General features: G+C 38.1%; 1 protein-coding gene across 1 annotated transcript in view; it reads left to right on the top strand.

Annotated features, from left to right (window-relative positions):
* The window catches only part of LOC118836258 (vomeronasal type-2 receptor 26-like), a 43,343-nt gene extending 30,792 nt beyond the window's left edge, over positions 1-12,551 (top strand). The window contains exon 7 of the mRNA XM_036743592.1: positions 11,596-12,551. Within this exon, the coding sequence (XP_036599487.1) occupies positions 11,596-12,551 (956 nt within the window). The remainder of the gene's footprint in view (positions 1-11,595) is intronic.
* Positions 12,552-20,077: the final 7,526 nt, after the last annotated feature.

The raw sequence follows: 20,077 nt of genomic DNA, 5'->3' as shown, positions 1-20,077 counted from the left end.
AATATCAATTTTTCTCCATGGATTACACTCAGTTTTGCTGGGCAGGTGATTCTTGGTTGTAATCCTAGCTCTTTTGACCTCCAGAATATCATATTCCAAGCCCTCTGATCTCTTAATGTAGAAGCTGCTAAATCATGTGCTATCCTGATTGTGGTTCCACAACACTTAAATTGTTTCTTTCTGGCTGTTTGCAATATTTTCTTCTTCACCTGGGAATTCAGAAATTTGGCTATAATATTCCTGGCAATTTTCCCTTGGGGTTCTCTTTCAGGAGATGAACAGTGGATTCTTTCAATTTCTATTTTACTTTCTGGTTCTAGAATATCAGGGCAGTTTTCCTTGATAATTCTTGAATGATGATGTCTAGGCTCATTTTTTTGTCCTGGCTTTCATGTAGTCCAATATTTTTAAAATTTTCTTTCATGTATCGAAATTCCAGGTCAGTTGTTTTTCCAATTAGATATTTCACATTGTCTTCTATTTTTTTCATTATTTTGGTTTGTTTTATGATTTCTCAATTTCTCAAAGTCATTAGTTTCCATTTGCTCCATTCTCATTTTTAATGAATTATCTTCTTCAGTGAGCTTTTGTGCCTCCTTTTCCATTTGGCCAGTTCTGCTTTTCAAGGCATTCTTTTCCACACTGGCATTTTGGACCTCTTCCATTTGGTCCATTCTATTGTAAGGTGTTATTTACTTCAGTATGTTTTGAGGGCGGTCTCTTTACCAAGCTGTTGACTCATTTTTCATTATTTTCTTTCATCACTCTCATTTGTCTTCCCAATTTTTCCTCTACCTCTCTTACTTGATTTTCAAAATCCTTTTTAAGCTTTTCCATGACCTGAGACCAATTCATATTTTTCTTCGAAGTTTTGGATATAGGAGCTTTGACTTTGTTATCTTCTTCTGATTGTATGTTTTGATCTTCCTTTGTATGCTTTTTCCATTGTTTGCTCATTTTCCCAGCCTATTATTTGACTTTTTAATTCTTTGTCAAGGTAGGGCTCTGCTTCCAATGCAGAGGGCAAACTGTCCCAAGCTTCAGGAGTTTAGTGCAGCTCTTTTCAGAAATATTTTTAGGGACCTGTACATTTTCATTTCTTCCAAGGTGGTATGATCTAAGGAGAGGTGTTTACTACACTCCTGGCCTGTGCTCTGGTCTGTGGGTGACCACAAGTGCTCTTATCCGCCCTGGAACTGTGAGGAGGCTCCCCCCTCCACTGCTGCCACAAGCTCTTCTATGCCAGTGCTCCTCCTTGACTCAGCACTGTGACCTAGATCCAAGTACAGGCAAAGCAACAGAACCCTGCCTTGGTGCCTGTGAAGAGACTCCTGTAATCTCCTTCTGAGCAGTTGTTTGATCCCCTTATCAGCTGCGGGCTGGGAGCTCTGAAAGTAAATGCTGCTGCTGATTCAGTCACTCCCAAGTGCTGCTCCTAGTTTGCTGGGGCTGAGGCTGTCCTGGGGCTGGGCTGGACTATGCTCCTCTCTCACCAGGTCCTTCTAAATTGTCTTTCAAGTTTGTGGGTTGAGAAGTCTGGAATCCCCAGTAGCTGCCAGTGATTCAATCCCCTGAGGCCTGCTCAGAGTTTCGTGGGACCCAGTCTATGCTGGACTGTGGTCATCTCTCAGCTTTGTACAACAGACATTTCCTGTTGACTTTCAAGGTTATCTTGGGTTGGAAATTTGTTTCACTCTCTTTTTGTGGGTTCTGCTGCTCTAGAATTTGTTTAGAGTCATTCTTACATGTATTTGGAGTGGTTTAGGGGAGAGCTCAGGTGAGTCCCTGCCTTTACTCTGCCGTCTTGGCTCTGCCCCACTTCTGTATTTTTTTTTTACAACATCATAGTATTCCCAGCATCACTTCCCCTCCCAGAGTCATCCCATATTAAAAAAAAATACTATTTTTAAGAGGAAAAAAAATCAGCATAACTGATTGATACATTGAAAAAAATCTGAAAAGCATGTAATGGATAACACCTGTATCTCTCCCTTCTCCATTAAGGAGTGGGTTACAAGTGTTCTCTCATATCTCTTTAGTTGAGTCCATGGAGTTATTCCCCCAAGAAAGATCCCCAGAGATTTTTCCCCATCCAACCACTTCCTTTCTTATGGTATGTACATAAATGTTATCTATACAGCTTTTTAAGTTTCATATAATTGAAATTATTTATTTTAATTTTTATAGTTGTTTCTATTTCTTGGGTGGCTAAGAATATATTTCCTACATGCAGAAGTAAGAAACATATGATCTCTTACTCTTCTAATTTCTCTATAATGTGACCTTAAATATTAAGATCCCATATTCATTTAGAATTGTGGAATATGGGGTAAGGTGTTGATCTAAGCCTAATTTCTGCCAGACTACTTTCTAGTTTTCCCAGAAGTTTTTTATCAAATTAGTTTTTTCAAGTAATTCATATTTTCTACCTTATTGCACACTGGATTTTTGAGTATTTTTTCTGATTTTCCTCTGTCTGGTCTAGTCCATTGATTTAGCTCTTTATTTATTAATGCAGATAATTTGATGGCTTCTGTTTTATGATATAGTTGGAGGTCTGAAAGTCTATTTGCCCATTATTCCTATTGATTTTCATAATTTCCCTTCCATTTTAGATATTTTTCAATTTTGTAAATGAAATTTTTATCAAGTTCTATAAAGCATTTCCTTGGCAATTTGGAATAGCCTTAGAAGTGTAAGTTAACATTGGTAATACAGTAATTTTTAATTTGTTGGCAATACCTAGCTAGGAGCACTAAATAATCCTTCCAGCTCTTTTTAATTGTGCTTTATTTCATTTAAGAGCATTCTGCATTCGAACTTATGTGAGTCTTTTGTGTATTGGTATCATCAATCCCTAGATATTTTATGGATTTTGCTGTTATTTGGAATGGGATTTCACTGTCTGTTATTGCCTCTTGTGCTTTGTTAATATTATATAGAAATGCTGTTGATTTTTGAGGGTTTATTTTGTAGCCTCCAACTTTGCTGAAGCTATTAATTGTCTCAGCATCTTTACTGACTCCCTCACATTTTTCAAGTGTATCTTTACCTTTAATTTCTTTGTCTTATTTCTATCATTAAGATTTCCATAATTATAACAAATAATAGTGGAGAGAACAGGCATCCTTGTTTTACTCCTATATTTATTGGAAAAGTCTTAATACACCCTCATTGCACATGGCACTTGCTTCTGCTTTTAGATAGATGACTTTTTATGATATTAAAATAATTATGCCTACACTTTGTACAGTTGTTTATTTGATTGTTTAGCATAAGTATTGTGCTTTGTCAAAAGCTTTCTCTGCCACTCTTGAGATGATTGTGTGCTTTAGGATTTTTTGATTTTTGTCATGATTCATTACGTTGATTGTTTTGCTAATGTTGAACCATCATTGCATCCTTGGTATAAATTTCACTTGGTCATAATGAACAACTTCTTGGATTAATCACAGTATTTTCTTTAAAAAGTTTGAGTCAATAGTGATGATGATATTGGCTTATAATTTTCCTTCTGTGTTTAATCTTTCCCTGGCCTCGGTATTAGGACTATATTTGTCTCATAAAAAGATTTTAGTAGCACATGTTCTCAATTTTTGAGAATAATTTGTGAAGTATGACTACTGTGTTCCTTAAAAGTTTGATAGAATTCTCCTATTCATCTATCAGGACCAAGAGTGTTTTTCTTTGGTAATTTTGTTATAGTTAGATCTATTTTCTTTTCAGAGATCAGATTGTTTAAGATCTATATCTAATCTGCCAGCTAGAACTGCATATAATGACAGCCCGGAGTGTGAGAGCAGCAGAATTGAGAAGGAGACATCAAGAAGAGATTGAGGCAGCAGATACTGAGAGAGAGCCAGCATCAAGAGAGACTGCAGAGCTGAGAGTGCAGACCAGGGAGTTGTGGAGATAAAAAAGCTGAGAATCTACAGCATTGAGAGATTGGAGAACTGACAATCCAGAGAATCCAGGAGACTGGAAGGACTCTGAGAACTGCAAAGGCTTTCAGAACTGAAGGAGAGAATGCAGGCAAGCAGACAGTTAGGATTTGTGAGTGATTGTTTACAGGAAGGTGCTAGCAGGAAGGGGAAGGTTGCAGGATAGCTTGGTTCCTTTCTATAATGGTGTGTTATAATTTCCTTGTTGCTACATTGAGGTGGGTTTACTTGTTTTGGAATATAATTACTGCTATATTAAATTAGAGTTATTGGTCTTGGGATTTGATCCTCTAGTGTCTAAATAAATGTTATACTTCCTCTGCTTAAAAAAAGATCTCTAATTAATCTGATAGTTTGGGTATTTTATATTTTTGAGGATATTCCTCTATTTCTATTTTATTCTTAGTTTTGTTTGCATATAACTGTACACAATATGTTCTGATAATTCTTCATATTCTTCTGGTTTTGTGATTTCAACTTGCTGATTTACTATTTTATTGATTTGGTTTTCTACCTTCTCTTTTAAATCAGTTTAGCTAGGGAATTTATCAGTTTAATTAATCTTTGCAAAGAACCAGCTTTTAGTTTAATTTAATCATTTCTATGGGTATTTTTGGTTTCTAATTTACTGGTTTCTCCTCTATTTTTAAAAATGCATATTTGGTACATTAATCCTCTTTTTTTCTCTTTTCATAATGTATGTTTGTAGGGATATTGTCGTCCTCCCCGTCCCCACCAGGACTACTTTGCCTGAATCTCAGAAATTTTGGGATGTTCTTTCATCATTCTTGTTTTCTTTCACATAATTATTAATAGTTTCTATGATTTGTTTTTTGACCCACTCACTATTTAGAAGTTCATTGTTAAGTTTCTATTCTGGTTGGTGTCTTTTGTTTGTGGTACCTGAACTAATAATTTTTATTATATTATTGTCTGTAAAGGATGTACTATTTCTTGCTTTTTACATTTGCTTGCAATATCTCTGTGCCCCGATACATAGTCAATTTCTGTAAGTTCCATGTGGTCCTGGGAAATTTATACAGACACACACATACATATGTATGTATGTGTATATACGTATATATATATATATATATATACACACACACACATATATGTATATATGCATATATGTATGTATACACACATGTGTGAATATACATAGACACATACATATCTATGAATTTGTGTGTACGCCTGTGTCTATCTGTGTATATTCTTTTGCAGTCCCACTCAGAAGGTGCCACAAGTCTTTTAGCTCTTAGTCTTTTAGCCCCAGCAGCAATTTGTTCAGTTTAATATTTTCCCTTTTGTTTATCTTTCTGTTGGATGTAACCAAAACAAAGAGAAGACTATTGAAACTCCTGTCACTATTATGTTACTGCCAGTATCTTCTTGCAGTTCAGTTAATGTTTCCTTTATAAATTTGGATGCTAAGGCATTTTGAGTATATAAGGTTTTTTTGTTGTTGTTTTTGCAGGGGGAAAGGCAGGGCAATTGAGGTTAATTGACTTCCCCAAGGTCACACAGCTAGTATGTGTCAAGTGTCTGAGGTCAGATTTGAACTCAGGTCCTCCTGACTCCAGGGCCAGGGCTCTATTCATTGTGCCTTCTTGCTGCTCTTGAGTATATAGGTTTTTTCTGATATTGGTTGTTATCTATAGTTCCTTTCAGTATAATTGTTTATGGCCTCTTATTTTTTAAATACTTGCTTTTGCTTTATTAGATAATATGATTACAAGATCTGCTTTTTGAAATTTACTTGATGTACAATTTTTCCATCTTTTCATTTTTATTTTTTTAATGTCTATTCTTTTTTAATGTTTCTTGTAAGCAAGATTTTGATTTCTTATCCAATTGGCCATTCTTTTTCATTTTATTGGATTGTTTAATGCATTGACATTGAAACTGGTGTGTGTTTTTTTTTAATTTCCTATCTCTGCCTCTAATATGGGACTTTTCTAGTTAAGGTATTTTCCTTCTTTTGCTATAAATGGGAAATATGTTCCTTCTGTTACTTTAGCTTAAACTTTTTTAAGGCGGGTCTATTTTCACTGGCTCTCTTCCTCTAACCCCAACCCTCCTCTCCCATTTGTTATCCTTTGCACTTTCAGGTTTTTCTTGTTGTTTTTTTTATTTTCTGTTTTATCTGATTTTTTCTTTTCACTTTTTGTCTTCTCAAATAGGTTTGCCTTTTCTCTCCTCCCTTCAACTAGTCTTATTCATTTTTTACACTCTTTTCCAGAGAGGGGTTCTTTCACTTTCTTGATTTTCTATCTTCTCTTTCTGTTCACTCGGGACCCTCATTCTCTTGTTCCTGCCTCCCTCCACATAATGATCTAGCCTCTCTCTATTTCCTGCATGCTTCATAGAATAATAACATCCAACACATCTATTCCAGGTTCTAACCTCTTGGAAGTTTCTACCACTGTCTTGTAGAACTTGCCTCACACCCACAGTTCAGACAGCTGTCAAACTTGTGCTACAGCATTGGATTCTATAGTTCTCTAAGGCACTGGGATAGATTGAAATGGGCAGTGGAGTTGAGCTTTAAGGCCAGAAATGTGTTCTTCCCCTTTCCCTCTGTTTTGCCACCTTCCTGCAGAGATCTTTTGCAGTACAAAATGCTACAACCACTGGGATGGCTGTCTATCAGGGCTGCAGCAAGCTTCAGTAGCCGGTAGTACCACTTGACATGGGCTCTCTCTTGGACTGTGCAAAATTCTGCAGCCTGGTGCCCATAACTGTGCAGCACTAAAAAAGGGGGGACGGGAAGGTAGATCAGGATGTGGAGTTGAATTTTCTTGCAAGCCCATGCATTGGGTCCAAGGATTATACATCAGGTCCTTTGGTCAACCAGTGCAGCCTTTATACCAGAAATGTGATGGCAAATTGGGGACCATGTATTAAGTAAGGTAAGTAAAATCCAAATGAAGGTAAATGAACTGATGTTCATGGTTCTGTTTTACCTTCATTTGGATTTTACAAGTCCTAGGCCATGGAGACAGTTAAAGTTGCTTTCTCTTTGGGCAATAATTTTTTCATTGGAGAGGAGTGAGAGGTCATGAGGATCAGAGAAAATGCCTAGCCCCATCTCTTGTGGATCACATGACCTAAAAATCCAATTTCCAGGACTTTCAAAGAGAATCAGAGGATACTACATATAATTAAAACATTTTAAATAATGAGGGAGAGGGGCAGAGCCAAGACAGCAGCTGGAAAGTAGGGACTAGCATGAGCTCCCCTCTAAGTCCCTCCAAAAACCTATAAAAATGGCTCTGAACAAATTCTAGAACTGCAGAACCCACAAAACAGCAGAGGGAAGCAGCGCTTCAGCCCAGGACAGCCTGGATGGTCTCTGGGTGAGGTCTATCCTCCACGGAGCTGGAAGCAGAGAGGAACAGAGCAGAGCCCAACATGAGCGGCTGGACCAACCAGACCAGGAGCCGGGTGGAGTGTGCCCTAGCGCCCTGAATCAGTGAGCTGCAGCAGTTACCAGACTTCTCAACCCACAAACACCAAAGACAACAGAGAAGGTTAGTGGGAAAAGCTGCAGGAGTGGAAGGAGTTCCTGGTTCAGCTACCACCCCATGGGCAGCTACAGAAGTACAGCTGCAGTTGCTTCCGGCCCCAGGCCCACCTGGTGGGAGGAATTAAATGTTGGATCAGAGCAGGAGTGAAGAGCCTGCTGAAGATCTAAGTCCAGTCCGGGTTGGGGGTTCTTGGGGAAGGAGGAGTGCTGGTGTGGCAGAGCTGGCGCATCCCCCCCAGGCTCTACAAGCAGTCATACCCCGCTGAAAAACTCAAGGGTCAAGTTAGTTGGCTGGGAACATGGACAGGCAGCGAAAACGCACCCAGATTCAGTCTCAGACTTTGCATTCTTTATTTGGTGACAAAGAAGACCAAAACATACAGCCAGAAGAAATCAACAAAGTCAAAGAGCCTACAACAAAAGCCTCCAAGAAAAACATGAACTGGTCCCAGGCCATGGAAGAGCTCAAAAAGGACTTGGAAAAGCAAGTTAGAGAAGTAGAGGAAAAATTGGGAAGAGAAATGAGAAGGATATGAGAAAACCATGAAAAACAAGTCAATGACTTGCTAAAGGAGACCCAAAAAAATACTGAAAAATATACTGAAGAAAACAACACCTTAAAAATAGACTAACTCAAATGGCAAAAGAGCTCCAAAAAGCCAATGAGGAGAAGAATGCCTTGAAAGGCAGAATTACCCAAATGCAAAAGGAGGTCCAAAAGACCACTGAAGAAAATACTACCTTAAAAATGAGATTGGAGCAAGTGGAAGCTAGTGACTTTATGAGAAATCAAGATATTATAAATCAGAACCAAAGGAATGAAAAAATGGAAGACAATGTGAAATATCTCATTGGAAAAACCACTGACCTGGAAAATAGATCCAGGAGAGAGAATTTAAAAATTATTGGACTACCTGAAAAGCCATGATCAAAAAAAGAGCCTAGATCATCATCTTTCAAGAAATTATCAAGGAGAACTGCCCTGATATTCTAGAGCCACAGGGCAAAATAGAAATTGAAAGAATCCACCGATCACCTCCTCAAATAGATCCCAAAAAGAAATCTCCTAGGAATATTGTCGCCAAATTCCAGGGCTCCCTGATCAAGGAGAAAATACTGCAAGCAGCCAGAAAGAAACAATTTGAGTATTGTGGAAGCACAGTCAGAATAACCCAAGATCTGGCAGCTTCTACATTAAGAGATTGAAGGGCTTGGAATATGATATTCAGGAGGTCAATGGAGCTAAAATTAAAACCAAAAATCACCTACCCAGCAAAACTGAGTATCATGCTCCAAGGAAAAATATGGATTTTCAATAAAATAGAGGACTTTCAAGCTTTCTCAGTGAAAAGACCAGAGCTGAATAGAAAATTTGACTTTCAAACACAAGAATCAAGAGAAGCATGAAAAGGTAATCAAGAAAAAGAACAAGAAAAAGAAATTGCAAGGGACTTACTAAAGTTGAACTGTTTTGTTTACATTCCTACATGGAAAGATGATGTGTATGATTCTTGAGACCTCAGTATTAGGGTAGCTGAAGGGAATATGCATATATATATACATATATGTTTATGTGTATATATATAAGTGAATGCGTATGTATGTATGTATGTGTATATATATATGTATATATATATATATATATATATATATATATATATATATATATATATATATATATATATATATATATATGGAGAGAGAGAGAGAGGGCACAGGGTGAGTTGAAGATGAAGGGAAGATATCTAAAAGAAATAAAATTGAATTAAGGGATGAGAGAGGAATATATTGAGAGAGGGAGACAGGGAGAGATAGAATGGGGTAAATTATCTCGCATAAAGGTGGCAAGAAAAAGCAATTCTGTAGGAAGAGAAGAGAAGGCAGGTGAGGGGGGAATGAGTGAATCTTGCTCTAATCAGATTTGACCTGAGGAGGGTATCTTAGCCCACAGGAAAAAAGAAGGAAGAAGATAAAGGGGGGGAGATGATAGAAGGGAGGGCAGATGGGCGTGGAGGTAATTAAAAACAAACATTTTCGAAAGGGGACAGGGTCAAGGGAGAAAATTCAATAAAGGAGGATAGGTTAGGAAGGAGCAAAATATAGTTAGTCTTTCACAACATGAGTATTGTGGAAGGGTTATACATAATGATACACATGTGGCCTATGTTGAATTGCTTGACTTCTTAGGGAGGGTGGGTGGGGAGGGAAGAGGGGAGAGAATTTGGAACTCAAAGTTTTAAAAACAGATGTTCAAAAACAAAAAAAAAGTTTTTGCATGCAACTAGAAAATAAGATACACAGGCAATGGGGCGTAGAAATTTATCTTGCCCTACAAGAAAGGAAGGGAAAAGGGGATGGGAGGGGAGTGGGGTGACAGAAGGGAGGGCTGACTGGAGAACAGGGCAACCAGAATATACGCTATCTTGGAATGGGGGGGAGGGTAGAAATGGGGAGAAAATTTGTAATTCAATCTCTTGTGAAAATCAATGCTGAAAACTCAATATATTAAATAAAAAAAATAATGAGGGAGAATCTGGAGGCATATTATCTACTATACAAGTAAGAAAATATCTGAAGATCCATATCTTCAGAAGGAGCAGATAAAGATGCAGATAGACCACAACAGTTTGTCAATATGGTGTTCAACCACAATACAACTGTAGGCCTAGGTAAGGTCTTGATTTTTTTTGAGGAAAGGATTTTTCACTGTACAGGAAAATCTTGGGATATCTGGATCAGAAAAATAACCAAAGTAACTAAGTCTATACCAGATACCTGAAAAAATGATGTTTCAAAGGGGGCGGTTTAGCATAGAGGAATATTATAGCTTTCTTCAGGTAGTTCCAGGGTTGACCATAGAAAGACTGATTAGACCTGATCTATTTGCCCACAAAGAGAGCTAGAAGAAATGGATGAAAGATTAATATATTCTAAGTTATAATGAATAAACTCAAACTCATCCATTGCCTTGAGAAGTTGCATGTTCCCTCTCATTGCTCTTCAATCAAAGGCTGGACGTTCATTGGTCAATTTTTGGAGGGGATTTTTGTTCTGATACAATTTGATGTAAATGGCCTCCTAGAAATTTTTTTGCTCTGAGATGCTGTGCTGCTTCGATTTTGATCATGATATTCCTTCCCAAATGCTCTAATTTCTCTGTTCAGTTTGTCTGTTTTATAATTCCACTAGATTATCACTTGTGCTTCACTCTCCATCTCCAAGTCTTCTTTCTTCCTGTCCAAGTCTTCTAAACTATGTTTCTCACTCTCTTCCCCAATTTTCCTTATATAAGTACATGCTAATGATTACATATGCTGCTTCATTTGTCATGTCTTATAGTCTGATCATTTTAAAAAGGTATAACTTTTCAAAACAACAGGAAGTTCTTGACTATGCGTCCTAAGCAATTCCAATGATTCTTTGGTATTTCAAATCTCTAGCAAAAGGAACCATTTTTACCTAAAATATTAAGAATATACTGTGAATTCACATATGCCAGATTAGGTCCAATATTATCAGCTGCTAGTGTATGAAGCAAAGAAACATTGCAAATTATGCTAATCAATTAATGGTGTCTGAATTATCAGCTAGAATACCTGAATGGTATTCGATTCATTGTCAAGTACTTTCTTAAAACATCATCTGAACATATATCACTGTTGCTGCATAAATCACTAATTCGTTAGACATCATCAAGAGAGACTTCAGTAGGAGGGAAGTTGTAATGTAGAAAATTATTTTACTTTTCTGGTATGTATTAACATTTTCTACTCCAAATACTGCCACCCTGAAACAAAAGAGATTGAAAAGAGGCATGTTAGGGGGTTTGTTTTCTGTTCTTATATAGTCAAAAGAATCCATCGAAATAGCCCCATCTCACTCTGAAAGGATGTATAGTTTGAGAATGACTATGACTTATGTTCACCAAATCTTGATTGATTTGGACAATGTGGAAATGTATTCTTTCTTTGTGTTGCATACTGGTGGCACTATATCACATATTTCAGGAAGTTTCTATAGAGTCAGTAGAATTGATTTGATATGATGTAATGATTTTATTGGTCTGGGGCTAAGGTGAAATTATTAACTATAAGATATTGAGATACGCTTTGTTCCTTGCAGACATGGACCATTGCATGAAATGCCCAGAGGATAAGTATCCAAATGAAGAGAGAAATAACTGCCTCCCAAAGAATGTGGCCTTCTTCACTTTCAAAGAGTCCTTGGGAATGACTTTGACTTGTATAGCTCTTTCATTTTCTCTCCTCACAGTTCTGATTCTTGTGATATTTGTGAAGTTTCGAGATACTCCCATAGTCAAAGCCAATAACAGAAATCTCAGTTACACACTCCTCATATCCCTTACCTTGTGTTTCCTCTCCTCCATGTTCTTCATTGGCCAACCAACATCAGCAACCTGCCTCCTGCAACAAACTATATTTGCAATTGTGTTCACTGTGGCTGTTTCTTCTATTTTGGCCAAAACCATCACTGTGGTTCTGGCCTTCAAAGCCACAAGACCAGGAAGCAGGATGAAAAGATGGGTACAACCCAGAGTTTCTAATTTTATTGTCTTCATCTGCTCCATGATCCAAGTGACTCTCTGTGGCATCTGGCTGGCAACCTCTCCACCTTTTCCAGGCCTAGACTTACACTCAGAACCTGGTCATATAATTATTGTTTGCAAAATAGGTTCTGGCATTGCCTTTTATGGTGTCTTGGGTTACATGGGCTTCCTGGCCCTGGGGAGCTTCATAGTGGCTTTTTTGGCTAGAAACCTTCCAGACACCTTCAATGAAGCCAAGTTTATCACATTCAGCATGCTGATCTTCTGCAGTGTGTGGCTGTCTTTCATCCCTGCCTATCAGAACCCCAAAGGAAAGGCTATGATGAATGCGGAGATCTTCTGTATTTTGGCATCCAGTGGTGGATTATTAGGCTGCATCTTTCTTCCCAAGTGCTATGTGATCCTTCTGAGACCAGATAGAAACACCTTGGAATATCTAAAGCAGAAAGCAGATTCTAGGAGTCATTCTGAAATTTTACCTGGGAGGCAAAAGTTCAAAAAAAAATTTTGAATCACTTTGAGAAGTCTATAATTGGTGATATCTGAATCTTTTCTTAGTTTTTTTTTTTACTTTTAGTTTAAAACACTCAGTTCCACAAGTGTTTGAGTTCCAAATTTTCTCTCTCTCCCTCTCCTCCCCTGTCCCCCACAAGACAGCATGTAATCCAATATAGGTTTCACATATTCATTTGCATTAAACTTATTTCCATAATAGTCAAGTTGTAAAGAAGAATTAATATTAATGATATCTGATTCTTTACTAGGTTCTCCACTAAAGATGCCAACCTTTCATAACTATTGTTATTCTCAACTAGACCATCGTCTCTTGACTATTATAATAGTCTGTATTATATTTCATTCTATAATATTTCTTGTTTTCCACATTAAATTTATAATTCAAACCTGCCAATTCTTCCTATATTTGTTTGGGAATTCACTTTGCCACAACTCAATACCCCAAACATTAACAGGCCTACTATGTGCCATTAAATGTCATAAATGCTACAAGCAGAAACAGTGACACAACAAAGAACCTATCCTCAGAAAGCTTAAAATTTTCTAAGGGAAAATGTACACATTTTAAAAAGATACAAATCTGGGTGAAAAATTCCCAGGATAGTTCAAGATCAAAGTTAAGGTTACAGTGAGGGACTAGAGAGAAATCTCATTTTTGCCATATGGGTAAGTGAGATAGGGTTTCATAAAGCATTTGGCACAGGAGTTGTGTCAAAGTAGGGGACTTAATCTTATGCCAGTCTTAGTCTTGGGGTATGGAATGAGCAAAGATACAGTGAAAGGAAATGGCATGATGAGAAAAGCAAACAGCATATTAGCACAATTTAGCTGAAATGGAGAGCATGTGAAAGGGAATTATGTGAAATAAACCTAGAAGGCAGATTGGAACCATATTGCGGAGGGCATTATACACCAGTATAGGATTTATTGTGGTATTCAACAGGTTATGTAGAGTCACTGATTATTTCAGTAGAGGAAGGGAAAGTTTCCTAATGAACAGTGGTTCATTAGGAAGATTATTCAGGCTATTGTGAAAGGAATTAATTGGAGCAGTGATGAGCTAGGAAATAATGGAAAACAACTCAGTGACACATTATATATCTCAGGTGAACTACAGGGAAATGATGACTCAATTATCAGTCTAAGCAGATGGTAGGATGGCAATGCCATTATTAGAAACAGAAACATTAAAAGGATGGAAAAATTGTTGGGGCAAGATGAATTCAATTCTGGGCATATGAATTCCTATAGATATCATGTTGTTAATCCTTTGTTTTTGAAGAGGACTGATGACATCATAGACTATGTCCTGACTTATGAATGAACTGGATTTAAATAAGGTAGGGCTGCACAAAGTCATCAGCCTCACTCTCTCTTCCAGAGTCATTTAAGTCCAGTGGAAAGACAAAAATAAAGACAACTGGTGATATCCCAGGTTGACTGTGGTGTTTTTGATGTTTGATCAATCTCTAAATGCTCCAGAGCACCTGCTTCAGTGGCCTTCATGGCCTTTGCAACAAATTGTTCTCATCCACCCATTCCACTGGGGAATGTCTTCACATACTTGGGTCAGACATCTCTCTAACTCATCAACAGGTTTGAGGTCTGTCAGTTACTCAACCTGTCTTAACCGCAGTTTAGAACATGGGTTCTGTAAGCTGTAGCTGCAAGGCCACACAAGGCCTTCTAGGACCTTGGTTGTGGCCTTTTGACTGAGCCCATGTTTTGCAGAGCAAATCACTTCATTGAAGGGATTTGTTCTGTCAAGTTTGGATTCACCCAAAGGGCCATACTTGAAGACCCAGAGGAACACATATGGCCTTGAGGCTGCAGGTTCCCCAGACCCGGAGATGGTTTTACTGGGGTGTGGCTGTTGTAGAGGCAATAGAAAGCCACTGAATGTTAGGTAGATTATATTGACACTTCTGTGAGGGATGTATTGGAGAAAAGAAAGATTAAAAGGAGAGAATCAATGCGGTTCTTGTAATAATCCAAGTAAGGAGGTGATGAGGTCCTGAACTAAGGTAGAGGCTGAAGATGGAGAAGGGACAACCCCTCTTCATATTACAAAACTCAGACATAGACTAGTTGTTCCCTGACATCATCCTGCACTCTCCTTCTGAGCATTAAAATTTCCTCTACCCACATATCCACCTTTTAAAATCCTTCTCTTTCTTCAAGGTTACTTCTAGGTATACCCACATAATGGGTATTATCTAGTTTGGCTGCTACAGAATGTAAGTTGTTTGATCACCTGTGCTTTTCACAAATCAATCTCACCATCAAACTATTTCATATCTCTAGTCATCATCCCCATCTACTCCCCATCAGAAACTTGGATTCTGTCCTGGAATGATCCTAGGCTTTTCCTTTACCCATGAACTTTTCCTTTGTTTGTGGAACTAATCTTCTATCTCACTTCCTGTCCACCAGCTCCAAATCTTGCCCCAGAGACCTTAGTCCCCCCCCTCCTTTCCAGTTCTCTTTTATGTGTGGTCTCTCTGCATTAGAATATAAACTATTCCAAGGCAAGAACATTATCTATATTGTATTATGTTTTTGTTTATTTTATTAAATATTTCCCAATTATATATTCATCTGATTTCAGAGTTATGTGGTGATCCTGTGAGTTTGATACCTCTGTTCTAGAGTACAGGGTGGGGGAGTGTATCTAATAAGGTTAGAGAGTAGATTAGAGTCCATGTGAATGGCTTTATGAGCTAAACAAAGGATTTTGCATTTGGTCCTACAGGTAATAAATATAAGCCAACTGAACTTTACTGAACAGAAGAGTGATGTGGTCAGACCTAAGCTTCAGGAAAATCACTTTGACCACTGTGTGTAGGATAGTTTGGAGAGAAGAGAGACTTAAATAGAAAGATCAATTTAGAGACTTTCAGTAGAGTGAGAGGTATCAAGGTTTTCAGCTGGGATCATGGCTTTATGAGGACAGGAATGCAGACAGGTATGAGAGATGTTATGTAAGAACAATCTACAAGACTTGGTGGTGCCTGATTAGATATGAGTGGTAAGGGATACTCTCAGGTTGTGCAACTGGGTCACTGGAAGGCCCCTTGATTAAAACAGGAAAGCTCAGAAGATGGGATGGGTTTGGGGGAAAAAAATAAAGGTTTTGGACATGTTGATTTTGTTGTTGTTGTTCAGGCTGCATGCCTGACTCTTCATGACCTCATGGACTGTATCACACCACACCCTTCTATCCTCCATTATCCCTTGAACTCTGTCCAGGTTCATGTTCATCATTTCCATCATCCCACCTCTCCATCTGATCCTCTGCCATCCCCTTTTTCTTTTGCCTTCAATCTTTCCCAACATCAGGGTCTTTTTAAGCTTCATCTACAGTATTTGACTTCAAGATGCCTATTAAGCATCCAGGCTAAAATGTCTAATAGCAAAACTAGGGCTGCATATCTAGATCTGGGACTCATTTGTATACAGATAAAATAATTAAACCACAGGATCTGATGAGATAATGAAAAGAGAATCTAGATGGGGAACAGAGGATGGCCCAGGACTAAGAGTTGGAGTATCCTCAGAGTTTTGGTGTTGTTGAAACATTTCATTCATATTTGACGCTCCATGACCCCATTTTGGGTTTGTTTTGGGTTTTTTGTTGTTTTTGTGTTGCTGTTTTTTTTTCAAAGACACTGGAATGCCTTGCCATTTCCTTCTCCAGTTCATTTTACAGATGAGGAACTGAGGAAAATAGCGTTAAGTGGCTTACCCAGGATCACACAGCAAGTAAGTGTTGGAGGCTAAATTTGAATTCAGAGCTCCCTGACTCTAGGGTGGGCACTCCATTCCCCCATGCCACCTAGATGCCCCATACTCACAATTAGAGAGCATGATGTAAGGGTCACCCAACTAAGATCCTGAAAAAGAGTGGTCAGCGGTCAAAAAGAGAAGGGGGAGAACTAAGAGAAAGCATGAAAACTAGAGAAAAGAGAGTATCCGAGTAGAGAAGGTAGCCAGTAGTCTGCAATACTCCTCACAGGTCAAGAAGAATAAAGATCAAGAAAAAGCAATTACATTTGGCAATTAAGATATTATTGGTAACTTTGAGATAACACATAATTGTTATGTTCAGATGATATCTGCAGGTGGCTGTTGGAAATTTAGGAACAAAAATAAAGGGGATGATAATATATGTGTGTGTTTATAAATAATCTCTATACTGGAAAAATATCAATACAGGAAATGATAAAATCACCAAAGGGGAGAGCATAAAGATGTATTAACAAGGTCATCCTTAGCCTTCTATTTCAATTGTTACAATACTCAATCTCATTGCCCCAAGTTCTAGGGTAATCCAGAGGTATGTTTAGATATTTTGTCAATAATTGATACAATTGTAACTCTTTCTCATGAATTAGTTATTTAATAAATTTTTTATCATAAGCAATTGTTAACATCTCTCTATCAAAACTCCAGTCTCCTAGGATCAAAAATATGGGCTATTGGCTATACAATTTATTAATAATGTAATCAATATTACTACTAAGATATAAAAAATTATTTACAATATTTTAACTGGGAGAAAAATCTCAGCTGTTGTCACCTCTTATCCTCACTATAATTTGCAAGTGACTTTTCATTACCTCTGGAAGCAGAATTCTACCATTCATTTCATTCTTACAATACCAAGTAAGGTCTCATCTCAAGAATGCTCATCTTTTAAGCAGGATGCTCTCTGAAAAATGTGGAAAGACTTACATGAACTGATGCAAAGTGAAATGAGCAGAACCAGAACACTGTACATAGTAACAGCAATATTATATGTTGATTAACTTTAAATGACTTGGCTGTTCTCAGTAATACAATGATCCAAGACAGTTCTGCAGAACTTATGATGAAAGGTGCCATCCATCTCCAGAGAAAGAACTGGTAAAGCCTGAATGCAAATTAAAGATATCTTTTCTTTACTTTATTTTTCTTTTCTTTTTTGTCTGTTTTATTTCATATAATAATTTGCATGGAAATGTGTTTTGTATGACTACACTTGTATAACCTATGTCAAATTGCTTGCCTTCTCAATGAAGGGAGGAGGGAAATAATTTGGAACTCAAATTTAAAAAAAAAGAATGTTAAAATTGATCTTACATGTAATTGGGAAAAATAAAATATTAAATAGGAAAAAAGAATTCTCATCTTCTTCACAAGAGAAGAGCAAAATTGTTTCCATCAAGAAAGTTCTCATTATCTTTTTCTCTTTCTGTCTTCTTGAGTTTCTTTCAAACCATTTCTATACACCACAATCCACCCACAAACCTGGGTCATGGTCTCCACTAAGGCACATAGGGTCTTCTGATGTGTGTGGGGGGGGGGAGGTATGGGTGGGTGAGAGATAAAGAGAGAGAGACAGAGACAAAGAGACAGAGAAAGGGCATACTCTTATAGAAGCCTAGTAGGGAAGCACATGAGTGAGGAAATCCAGTGGATCAGGGCAAGTCAAAACTCTACACTACAGGCCTTCAAGTATGGTTGCTGTAGGAACAATCCACACTGTTTAAAACCACTTCACTGCTAGTTGCTCTTCCCTTATCCCATCCTCTGCACTTTTTTCCCTCATAACTCTGCTGTTGGGAAAATGTAACAATCTAATTATGTCAGATGAGATCTTTTAACTTACATCCACCCTTAGCATGGCTATAAGAGTCCTACTGTCATAGGAGGAGAGGTAGAAAGAGCATTTATTAACACTTATTAAGCATTGGGGCTTATAGTCATGAGCAGTGTGCTTAGGCCAGAGAATTGCAAAAGAGTACTAAGTATGATCAAGCAAGCTCATTACAATTCAAAACAAAGTGCGATTTGAGGTCTAACAGGAAAGTGCCAAAATAAATTCAAATGAAAGAATTGTATGAACAGGAGATGGAATAATTTTACATTGTCACATTTATGGAAAGGAGCAAACTTAGCTATTCAAAAATCAGAAGAAACCATAGCAGAAAACAGTGAATTTGATGTAATCATCAGGTTTTGAAATTATAACTTTTTTTAATGAATACTAAACAAACAGATTGAGGGAAATCCTGCTATCATAATTTCACGTCAAAGTCAGACATACAAAATCTAAAAGGAATGGGGACAAATTAAAAAGAGATGCTTATGAAGAGGCAGCTTTTCAATGAGGAAACAAATTCAGAAAAGTGACATGAAAAATAATTCAAAGTCGATAAAAATCACATAAATGAAAAACTAGGACAATTTTTGATTCAGCCGTAGAGAAGGGCTTTTTCCAGGCAAGTTTTTTTTTTAATTTTTGTTGAACTTATGAATTGATTGATCCTACATTTTTTGGAAAGGAAAATGTTATTATAAAATGATACTTATAAAAAATGTTCTTGCCATTGGAGTCAGTGTTTCCACTACTGATAATATCCTAAAAGAAAGAAATAATATTGCAAGTTACTTACAGCAATATGATTTTTAGGAGCAAAATTTGAAAATCTAACAAGAGTCTACATATCGGAAAACTTTGTCTCCTATTTGCCTTGTATATAGCTTGTTGATATGTATTTCTTTACTTGCTGTCTTATCCATTAGATTGTGAGTTCCTTCAGGTTGTGAATTGTCTTTTCCCTTTCCTTTAATCCCCACAGCTTTGCATGGGGATTCCTGGCCTGATGGGTCCAGATCACTACATGGGGGAGGGAGTGGAGTGGAAGAACCCCTCAGTAACACAGGTAGGGAGAAGAAATGCGTAGTGCCCCGAATCAGTCACCAGAATTATCAACCCACAGCCGCCAAAAGGAAACAGAGCAGGTTAGAGGAAAAGCTGCTAGATCAGAGTGAGAGGAGAGTGCAATCGGCCCCCAAACAGGGAGTGGAATGAGTCGCGCTGCACTGCAGATGCTTGGAGAGGTCCAACTGCAGTTGCTTCAAGCCCAAGACACATCCCATGGGAGGAATTAAGTTGTGGATCAGAGCCGAACTGCAGAAAAAGCTTGGATCTCGGTGGTAGTCCTGATTGGTGGAGGAGCACTGCTGCTACAGAAATTGCTGAGCAGAAGTACCTCTAAAAATAGCAACGCGGCCCCTAAAACATGAGACTAAGCACTCTCTACTCTACAATGGGTAAAGAGTGTGAAGCAACATGCTAATGGAAAGATCATAAAGCTTTGTCCTCCGCCTCCATTTTTGATGGCGGTGTCACCATGTCAGTATCTGGTCACCAAGGGAACCGTGGACGGGAAGTGACTTCTGATGAAGGACTCATCGCATCACCCCAGTTTGTCCCAGGACAATTGCAAGATCTGGAAGATGCCCTTCTCTGTCCAGAGCTCCCACCTGACTACCAGACATGGAACAAGAGGCATTCTCGTCGCTGCATGGGTGGTGCCAGAGCTCTGTCCCAGCTGAAGCGCCTTTCCTGACTTTGATCTCTGGGAGTGGAGCTAGGGGACATCAGCTCCCATTTTCCAATTTCCGCAGGAAACTCCAGACAGCCAATGTCCACTGACTCTAGAGCCTACCACCTGAGAAGCAGAGATGATGCTG

The sequence above is a fragment of the Trichosurus vulpecula genome, chromosome 2 (genome assembly GCF_011100635.1).
Source record: "Trichosurus vulpecula isolate mTriVul1 chromosome 2, mTriVul1.pri, whole genome shotgun sequence".
NCBI lineage: Eukaryota > Metazoa > Chordata > Mammalia > Diprotodontia > Phalangeridae > Trichosurus > Trichosurus vulpecula.
The sequence above is the reverse complement of the archived record's forward strand: the minus strand, read 5'-3'. Positions and strand labels throughout refer to the sequence as shown.